The following is a 10,840-nucleotide window of genomic DNA, read 5'->3' on the forward strand; positions in this document are numbered from 1 at the left end:
GAGAAAGAGTGAGTTTGAGCTGGGGAGAGGCAGAGGGAGAGGAGAGAATCGTAAGCAGGCTCCACACTTCAGTGCACACCTCAACACTGGGCTCCATTCTACAACCCTCTGAGCCGAAACCAAGAGTCAGAAGCTCAAACAACTGAGCCACCCAGGCACCCCCTTTTGGGGAGGTTTTATATTACAAATTCAATTTCTTTAATTCTATTTCATATTGCGTGAGTTGTGGTAGTTTGTAGGGTTTTTTTTTCTTTTTTTTCAGAGTGGGTTAAGTTGTCACATTTATGGGTATAAAGCTGTTGATTGATTGCTCTATTAGTTTGATGTCTGTAGGGTCTGTCATGATATCACATTTCATTACTGATACTGGTAACTTGTGTCTTCTCTCTTTTTCTGTATCAATCTTTCTACAGACATCAATTTTATCCATTTTGAAAGAACCAACTCTTACCTTTGTTGCTTTTTTTTCCTATTATTTTTCTGTTTTCAGTGTCATTGGTATCTTCTATTATTTCTTTCCTTGCTTGCTTTGGGTTTATTTTGTTCTTCTTTTTCCAGATTCTTGGATTGTGATCTTAGATTATGTCTCTCTTTTATTTTATTATTTTTTTTTTACGTTTTATTTAAGTAATCTCTGCACCCAACATGGGGCTCCAACTCACAACTCCCGAGATCAAGAGTTGCTTCCTCCTCCGACTGAGCTAGCCAGGCCCCCCTATGTTTCTCTTTTAAAATGTTTTTAGTACATCCCAAATATTTTGGTGTATTGTATTTTCATTTTCTTTTAGTTCAATGTACTTCTATTAATTCTCTTGAGACTTCCTCTTTGATTTGTGGATTATTTAGAAGTGTGCTGCTTAGTTACCAAGTGTTAGGAGATGTTCATGTTAAATTTTTTCTACCGATTTGATTTCACTGTGGTCAGAGAAAACAGCCTATATGATTTTAAAAATTTGAGGTTTATATTATGGTCCACTGTCAAGTAGATCCTGTTGTTTGACGGTGTTAATTAAATTCTGTATCTTTAAAAAATATTTTTAATGTTTATTTATTTTTGAGAGAGACAGAGACAGAATGTGAGTGGGTTGGGGCAGAGAGAGAGGGGGACACAGAATCCGAAGCAGGCTCCCGGCTCTGAGCTGTCAGCACAGAGCCCCACACGGGGCTCACGCTCACGAGCCGCAAGATCATGACCTCAGCCAAAGTTGGATGCTCGACCGACTGAGCTGCCCAGGCGCCCCAAATTCTATATCTTTTTAAAAAATGTTGATTTTGAGAAGGAGAGAGAGCGCACGAGTGGGGAGTTGTAAAGAGAGAGGGAGAGAGAGAATCCCAAGCAGACTCCACACTGTGAACACAGAGCCCTACATGGGGCTCAAACCCACCAATCGTGAGATCATGACCTGAGCCAAAATTAAGAGCGGGACACTCAATATCTTTGATAATTTTCTGTCTCTTTCTATCAATTATTAAGACGGGGTGTTGGCGTCTCCAACTATTAATTGTGGATTTGTTTCCTTCTCCTTTTAGTTCCATCCATTTCTGCTTTACATATTTGGCAGATCTGGTTATTGTTGTTTTGGTACATACACATTAGGATTGCTGTGTTTACTTTTATTATCATGTAATGTCTCTTTGTGTCTCTGGTAACTTTTTTTCTTAGATGTTTAACTTTATTTGATATTAATGTAACCACTTTTGGCTCTTTCTCGACTCTGTCTTCTCGGTTGCAGCTCCAGTGGCCACAGTTCAGTTGCTGACATGCAGCTCTTTGTCTGTGCCCAGGAGCTACACACCCTCGAGGTGACTGGTGAGGAGACTGTTGCCCAGATCAAGGCTCATGTAGTCCCTCTGGAGGGCATCGCTCCAGAAGATCAAGTTGTGCTCCTGGCAGGCACACTCCTAGAGGATGAGGCTACCCTAGGTCAGTTTGGAGTGGAGGCTCTGAACACCCTGGAAGTAGCCAGCTCCATGCTTGGAGGTAAAATCCATCATTCCCTGGCCCGTGCTGGGAAAGTAAGAGGGCAGACTCCCAAGGTGGCCAAACAGGAGAAAAAGAAGACAGGCTGAGCCAAGAGGCAGAGTAGTACAACCATTACTTTGCCAATGTTGTGCCCACCTTTGGCAAGAAGAAGGGCACCATGCCAACTCTTAAGTTCGTTGTAATCTTGGCTTTCCCCAATAAAACCACTTAATCCAGTCCAAAAAAAAAAAAAATATATATATATATAGCCACTTTTTTTCAGTGCATGTTTGTATGGTATATCTTTTCCCATCCTTTTACTTTTTTTTTTTTTTAAACGTTTTTATTTATTTTTGGGACAGAGAGAGACAGAGCATGAATGGGGGAGGGGCAGAGAGAGAGGGAGACACAGAATCGGAAACAGGCTCCAGGCTCCAAGCCGTCGGCCCAGAGCCCGACGCGGGGCTCGAACTCACGGACCGCGAGATCGTGACCTGAGCCGAAGTCGGATGCTCAACCGACTGAGCCACCCAGGCGCCCCCCACCCCCGCCCATAAGCCTGTTTTAAAGATTAAACGCAAAATGGCGTATACATACTTGCTTCATTGCTTGTTGCATAACAAAATCCTATTAAAATACATTACCACCACCATCACCACTCACTACGGGCACTTTGCTAGGTTCTTTTAATTAAGCAGCTCCACGAACTCTACAATACAGCTGGTGTTGCCATTCTAATTTTAACAAATAAATTGATGCGCAGAGAAGTGAAATAAGTCCTCCAATCTAGTGGAAGTTCTGGGATCAAATCCTAGAACAACTTTACTCCAAATTTCACGTTTTCCCAATATACCATACTGCTTAAAACCCAGACTTGGACTTCGATCATCTTTGAATTCTTCAGAGCACTCAGCCCAATAAAAATGCCCTCAAGTGACTCCAGGAAACACACGTTGAATTAAAATTGACTCCTGCCTTCTAGTCCTTGAATTTCTTGGTGTTTCTTCAGAGTTTGAGGCCAAATTGAATGTCTGGAGCTTCAGGATGGCTCCTGGACTCTTTAGACTGCTAGTTCTCTTAGTGGCCCCGTTTTGAGTTTACCAGAAGCCAGGTTTGGGATTCCAGGGGGCAGTGGGTGCCATCAGAGACAGATACTGGTCCCAGGAGTGGAGGTTCCATTTGAAGTGAATTTGTGCTTGGGGCCTGGATGCTGACTCCCTGTAAATACACCAGCTCTTGTGTGTTAGGAGGCTCAAGGAATAATTCTAGTAAGGGGACTCACACTGAAATGAGACTTCTTACCAAGGCTCTGGGAAGAGGCAGGAGGGCCTCAGACAGGAAGCCAGGTCAGATATAATTCTTGGTCTTCCTATTCTGAGCATGCAAAATTTGCAGTGTTACCCCCTGCAGAGACTGTCAGGACTGAGTGACAATGGAAGGCTTGGGGCAACTTCCAGAGAGGTGAACTGAGGGGCGCCTGGGTGGCTCAGTCGTTTAAGCCTCCGACTCTTGATTTCAGCGCAGGTCATGATCTCGCAGTTTGTGAGTTCAAGCCCCACATCAGGCTCTGCACTGACAGTGCAGAGTCTGCTTGGGATTTGCTGCCTCCCTCTCTCTCTGCCCCTTCTGTGTGTGCTCTCGCGCTCTCTCTCTCTCTCTCTCTCTCAAAAATAAATAAATAAACATAAAAAAAAAGGAAGTGAACTGAACTGGGGGACTGGCAGGAAAAGATTCTACCAGAAAAAGACTATTACTGAGTGTCTGCAAGGGTACAATCTAGGTAGGAGGGCATCATCGGGCTCAGCTGAGGACATGCACATTCCATGCTTTCTTTATTCTCCACTCGTTCTTTCCAGATCATCGCCTTTGGCCTCTAAGGATGTGCGGATTGCTCTGTACGTTGACATGCAAAGTTCAGAATGACGACACTGGAAGCACATAATAGCTCTCATGGCCTGTTTGTGTCCCTCCAAAATTCATATATTGAAATTCTAATCGCCCAGCTGTGATGGTGTTAGGAGGTGGAGGCTTTGAGAAGTGCTTAGGTCATGAGGTGGAGCTCTTTTAATGGGATTACTGCCCTTATAAGAGACCCTACAGCGCTCTCTCACCCCTCCCACCATGTGAAGCCACAGTGCACCAGGAAGTGAGCCCTCAGCAGACCCTGCCATGGTCTCAGACTTCCCAGCCACCAGCACTAGGAGAAATAAATTTCTGTTCTTTATTAGACCCTCAGTCTAATGGTGGTATTATTATAGCAGCCCAAACAGACGAAGACAATAAAGTTGTCTCAATCTGCTCTTTGTTTTAAAGATTAATAAGATTGGGCTGGAGGCCATGCCAAGATTAGAAGTCAAGGTGCCCACCCTCAGGGCCCTGTCCGTCATTCCAAATGAAGTCAAAACACGCATCTCAAAAAGTTTCTTACTAGAAAGGACAACCAAGGGAGCGCCATCAGTCAAAAAGACACACATGTTTGAAAGCCCATTCCCTTCTCTGCTCTTTCCAGAGCTTCCTGTGGATCCTCACGTTACGGAGGGTTAAAAACATTCGTTTAAAAAGCAAAACATTAGTTTAAGACAGAAAAGCAGCATAACCTGAATATATATACATATTAATGGACACTTCCCTATGAGATCATTTTTGATGAGACGCTGAAGAACTTAAAGGTTAAGAGCATATTTGGATCGGGGCGCCTGAGTGGCTCAGTTGGTTAAATGTCCGACTTCGGCTTAGGTCACAATCTCACGGTTCATGAGTTTGAGGCCTGTATTGGGATCCGCGCTGACAGTGCAGAGCCTGTTTGAGATTCTCTGTCTCTCTCTCTGTCTCTACCCCTTCCCTGTTCTCTCTCTCAAAATAAATAAGTAAATATTTTTTTTAAAAAGAAAAAGTCATTATGGAAATTTTGGATATAGAAAAATAGATGAATGAAAAATATCTTAACTATGATCCTTATGCCAAAACACCACTTTTGTTAACATTCTAAGGCAATGATCTTGAAGCCTGTTTCTTGAAAATCAAAGTCTATAAACAGAAATAGTTATGTATGCATAGATATGATACAGCATATTACAAGCAACACCTGTATACTCATGATCCCTTTAAGAAACATGAAGCTTTCTCTCTCTGTAAATGTAAGTCCCTTTTTCCTCCACACGTGTAATTGCTATCCTAGATTTTGTTAATCATCCACTTTCTTTCCTTTGTAGTTTTATGGCTCACATATATATTTCTATGTGTATATTTACACAAAGATCTATCTATATTCCCAAACAATGTACTCCTGCATTCTTTTTTTAAAAAAATTTTAATGTTTATTTTTGAGAAAGAGAGAAACAGAGCATGAGCAGGGGAGGGGCAGAGAGAGAGGGAGACACAGAATCCGAAGCAGGCTCCAGGCTCCGAGCTGTCAGCACAGAGCCCGATGCGGGGCTCAAACCCACAAACCGTGAGATCATGACCTGAGCTGAACTCAGACACTCAACTGACTGAGCCATCCAGGCACCCGTGAATTCTTTGTGTTTTGAACTTTGTTTTTGAAATGCAGTAACATGATAGCTATATATATATTTTTCCATTCAACATTATTGCTTTAAGGTATAATAATCTCGAGGTGTCTAACTCATTAATTCATTTTCATTGTTATATATTATCTCCATGGTATGACCATCACCAACATCTATTTATCTAGTCTGTCACTAACGGGCATTTTTTACTTTCCATTTTTTTAAAAACTGTTATTAAAAAAATTATTGCAGTGCTGCGGTGAACATTCTTGTACACGTCTGTGGCTGCAGCTGTGCAAGAGTTTCTCCAGGGCAGTGTTGTTCTGTGATGGAGCCACGTCTTCGTGGATGAACCTCTTCTTCCTGTCCTTTTCCTGACACATTGTAGGACGTTTGGGATCTGCGGCCCTCCCACACGCTAACTGCCTGTAGCACCCTGTCACAGTGACAGCCAAACCATCCCAGTGTTTCCAAATACCCCTTTGGGAGGCGCAGTTGAGAACTATTGTTTTCGGGTACGTCTCTAGAAGTGGAATTGTTGGGTCACAGGTTAGGGGATGGCTCCATTTCCACTTAGTCTCTTTGTGCTGTACTGTTGAGATTTGGGAACAGCGGTGGGTTCCTGCACACAAATCGACCATACACGTGATTCATGTCGTATGGCACACTCATGTACTATATGCTTATAGTCCAAAATGCCTCAGTCTTCACACATACATTTCAGGCTGTTGCATCAATGACTTAAATTATTTATGCTTTTAGAAAAGCTCCACGCTTCACAATCTATTAACAGAATATCTTCTGTTCTCTTTTCTATAATAAGTTTGGTATCACATCTGAAATAGGACTTCTGGTTAATATTTCCGCAAGAACATTTTTATCCATATTCCTTAAACTGATACATTTCCCCTCAATATCCTTGAATATTTGTCGAAAGATTTCACATGTTCAAAGCATTCATGAGGTCTCACTCCCATATGAATCCTCTAGTTCCAATAAGCTATAACTGACTGATGAAGACTTTCCTACACGTGTTGACATCTTAGCTTTTCAGCCCTGTGATTTTGCTGACGTTCAACGAGTCTCACTTGTAGACACAGGCTTCCGCACGCAGGCAGCGTTGATGGGAGTTTTCTTCTTGTGTGTTTTTCTCTGACGTTCGGTGAGGGCTGACCTCTGGCCGAAGGTTTTCCTACATTCATTACATTCATAGGGTTTTTTCCCCCGTGTGAATTCTCTGATGTTTCGCGAGGGCTGATTTTTCATGGAAGGTTTTCCCACATTCAGGGCATTTGTAGGGTTTCTCTCCTGTGTGGGTCCTTTGATGCTGAGTAAGGTTTGATTTCACATGGAAGGTTTTCCCACATTCATTACATTTGTATGGTTTCTCTCCTGTGTGAGTTCTCTGATGCACTGTGAGGGCTGACTTCTGGCAGAAGGACTTTCCACATTCATTACATTCATAAGGCTTCTCTCCTGTGTGAGTTCTCTGATATTCAGTGAGGTTGGACTTCACAAAGAAGGACTTCCCACACTCATTACACTCAAAGGGCTTTTTTCCTGTGCGTGTGCTCTGAGGTTGAGCAAGGTCTGTTTTCCTGTGAAAGCTTTTCCTACATCTATTACAGTCATAGGCTTTCTTTCCCTTGTGAATGCTCTGATGTTGAGTGAGTTTTGGCTTCTCACAGGAGGACTTCTCACATTTTTTACCTTTAAAGCTGTTCTCTCTTGTGTTAATTCTCTGATTTAGAGGGAGGTGTGACTCCTTCTTTACAGTGCTCTCACTATCATTACCCTCACTAAGTTTTTCTGTTGTATGAGTTCTCTGATGTTGAGTGAGGCATGGCTTTGCGTGGAAGGATTTCCCACATTTATCACTGTCATAGACTTTCTTTCCAAGAGTTCTCTCACTTTGAATGTGGTACGACTTCCACAAGGTATCCTCACTTTCATTATACTCCTTGGGTTTTCCTCCTCCATACCCTCTCTGATGTTGAGTTGGGTTGGACTTCCCGCTAAAGGATTTCTCTAGTTTATTACAATCATAGTATTTCTCCCCTAGGTGAGCTCTCTGATGTGCATGTTTTGACTTCATGCATGAAGATTTCCTGTTTTTATTGGATTCATGTGATTTCCTTTCCCTAACGGTTCTTGGATGAGCATTGAGCTTTAACTTTTGGGTGATGGCTTGTCTGCATTCATTACCTTCAGAGGATTTCTCTCCTTTGTGAGCTCTCTTACGTGTAACAAAGGCCGCCTTTTTGTGAAAGGCTTTCCCACAATTATTATATTCAAGAATCTTCTTCAAAACAGAATTCTTCTGATGTTGTATAAACTCCTCATTATGTCTGTGGGATTTCTTTTGATCATTTTCACAGGGCTTGTTCCCTGGGTGAGTCTTCTCATGTACCATATCAAGGAATCCATATCCATTGAGATCATTAGGCTTTTTTCTTATCTGGTTTCTATTAATAATAATTAATCCTGAAACACTTTTCAAGCTTGTTCCAGAGGAGTCACATTTATGGGACATTTTTCTTGAGGGCACTGGATTTGTGGCCATATTAAATGCTTCTCTCAACATCTTGCCTCTCTCCATAGTCAATATTCTGCTGTTGAAGAATAAAGCTTGCCTCAAGTATTTATCTACCTTTTCTTGGCTTCTTTCTTTCATGTTATTGGCTTTCTGGTGTTCTAGAAATATGAAAAGTTGATACACATTATAAATCTTCACACATTTCTTGAGATACGGCATGTGCGCAAGTGGACTATGTAGAGTTGATTCTTAAGTTTTTAGACATAGTCTTCTGGGATGAAAGAAGTCCTGAGCAAATATTTATTCTACTCTTTTGGTTTGGTAGCATGATAACAAAGACAAAAACACATTGTGGTAGGAAAAGTAGAAAGAGGAGAGAAAGCTGAAAATTAATACAAGTGACTTTGGTTTGTTGCAAATATGCTGTCAGAATGGACAGAGAGGCTGAGCCAGCATGGCGACGTCCTTGTAACACAATCTGTGCCGCAAAAGGGAAGGTGGCTGTGGCGCTGGCCCCTCGGGGTCACAGGTCAGCATGCTGAGAACGGCATGGAGCGCGCTGAGGTCGCTTCAGACCCAGGCAGCGGCCCAGGCTCCAGTCCGTGGGCTGCTGGGCGGTGCGCGCACCAGGCCTCCCCGCCACCAGTGGGGCCTTCCCTCCCCTCCTGGGGGTGTCACCCTCCTGGCTGCTTGTGGATATGCCACCCAGAAACCAGTCCAGCCCAGCCAAGAAGATGACCCACCCACCCCCTTCCACAACTGCTCAAAGACTACCAGAACATTCCTGGAATTGAGAAGTTTGATGACGTTGTAAGAAGACTCTTGTCTTTGGAAATGGCCAACCAGAAGGAGAAACTAAAAGTCAAGCAAGGTCAGTTGATGAAGAAGATTGTGGCAAAGCCTGAGAGTAGCAGCTTCCTGGAGGCTCCAATTGTCGCCTTGACCGTCAAGATGTGCAATTACGAGGCGCACACGCGGAGCCACCGAAAGGACGAGACGCACAAGCACTGTCTGCTGATGAGCATCCACTAGAGGAGCAAGATACAAGACCAACCTCCATAAGACCAACCATGGACCTGGGGACGGACACCTTTCCACCTCCATTCCACTGGAAAGCCCACCACCGCTGGGTGACCAAGAAGGCCCTGTGCATTCGGGTTTTCTGGGAAGTACAAAGGCTGAAGAAGCAAAAAAGGGCCTTAAAATCTGCAGCAGTGGCAGCCTGGAAGGCCAGAAGAGCCCAGAAACCCCTTCCAAAGCTGGACCAGAGGCAATCGAAGAAAACCAATAAATCATATTAGAGTTCTGTCAAAAAGAATGGATAGAGGGCTTGAACTAAGACATAAGGAATGGTGAACTGAGCAAAAAGGATGCTCAGGAAAACAAGGAGGATATTCAGAGGACAGGCAAAGACAAGGGACGCTGAGGAGGGAGACAAGGGAGACTGGGGGGGGGGGGGGCGGGGAGTAAGAAGGAAGTACCAGAGCCCAGATCAGGTTTACAGCAGGTCAGAGACTAGAGCCATATCCTCCCCGCGCCCATATTTTAACACCTGCAGCGGAATCCTTACTCCATTCTCCATGTTCCCAATCTCTTCCTCCTCTTTCCCACTCTGTACACCAACTCCCAATTAAACCTATGAAATTACTAAGTTCCTTGGGTCTAAAGGTCAGTCTTATAGTTCATCCCCATCTCTTCACAGAGCTGTGATATGGTGAAACAACAACCAAAGAGAGAGTTAAAATATAGGTGAGAACCAGCCATTCACCTCTGCATTCTGGTTGGTGGGGCTTCATTTGATTCTATCAGAATTGGTCACCAGTTATCTGTCCTGACTGACACCTCTACTTTTCCCTCTTTCGATCTGCTGATTTACTCTGCCAACCCATTGTGTCCTGTCACAATACTAATTTTTAATTCCACCTTTATATCATGTTTTCTTCCTCTCCGATTTCTCTTTTCTGTGAAAACTCAAGCAGCTGGCTATCCAACTCGGTCCAAGGACCTTTATTAATCTTTGTCTTAAAAATTTTTTTTAGCTATGGGTGATTATTATCATCCTCTGCTATTATCATTTTATGCAATAAAATCCATGGTTTGCCTAAAAATATATGACTTTTCCGTATCAGACAAAACAAATACAAGCCAATATGTGAGCAAGGAAAATTTGATATTGGATTTTTATACCTAGAGTGTACGCTAGGTTCTTATACCCAAAATCACAATACGATTTTGAGTGACCAGCCCAGTCCTGTCAGATCATATCGGACCAGGGCATTTAATTCTGTGAACTGGAAATGTCTAGATACAAATCCACTCTCGGGTTCTTACTCGGGTAGCACACAGTCTATCCTTCGCTCTACTCAGAACCTATACATCCTTCAGGGCAATGCTACCATCCAATTGCTTTTTTAAACAAGAATCTCATCGCTTCAAGTTCCATTTACGGCAAGGTTTGCCAGTAAGTACTATCTGTACAATGTGTTTTGACACTATTTTCCACGGCTGGTTTGTATGGTGTTCTTTTCTACTTCTACTTCCGTGACCAAGCCCGATTTCCGTTGCTTTCAGTTTGGCATTTCAGCCGCCTCCAACCACTAACGAAAATGGGGCTGACATGTTGCTCTTATTTTCCTTGTGGCCTTTGAATAACTTGCAGGAAAAGAGGAGGCGATTCTGACTTCACGCATCCACCTGCAATGCTGGAACTCACTCCTTCCTTCTGAAAACCCTTTGTTCATGTCTGGGACACCACTGTCTTCTGGTTCTCTTCCCTCCATACTGGGTGCTTCTCAGTCTCCCTTGCTAGAGCCGCGTGCCTTCCTGACCTCC

The 10,840-nt window shown here is 43.3% G+C and overlaps 1 protein-coding gene and 1 pseudogene across 1 annotated transcript; both read left to right on the forward strand.

Moving 5' to 3' along the window:
- The first annotated feature begins 1,752 nt into the window (after positions 1 to 1,752).
- On the forward strand, positions 1,753 to 2,195 carry LOC131486361 (ubiquitin-like protein FUBI). The gene is given in 2 exon segments (XM_058686413.1): positions 1,753 to 2,083; positions 2,086 to 2,195. Coding segments are annotated over 2 exon segments (432 nt in total). The 5' UTR covers positions 1,753 to 1,761.
- Positions 2,196 to 8,543: 6,348 nt separating this feature from the next.
- LOC131485873 (small ribosomal subunit protein uS15m-like) lies at positions 8,544 to 9,299 on the forward strand (annotated as a pseudogene).
- The last annotated feature ends 1,541 nt before the right edge of the window (positions 9,300 to 10,840 follow it).

The sequence above is a fragment of the Neofelis nebulosa genome, chromosome 9 (assembly GCF_028018385.1).
Source record: "Neofelis nebulosa isolate mNeoNeb1 chromosome 9, mNeoNeb1.pri, whole genome shotgun sequence".
Taxonomy (NCBI): domain Eukaryota; kingdom Metazoa; phylum Chordata; class Mammalia; order Carnivora; family Felidae; genus Neofelis; species Neofelis nebulosa.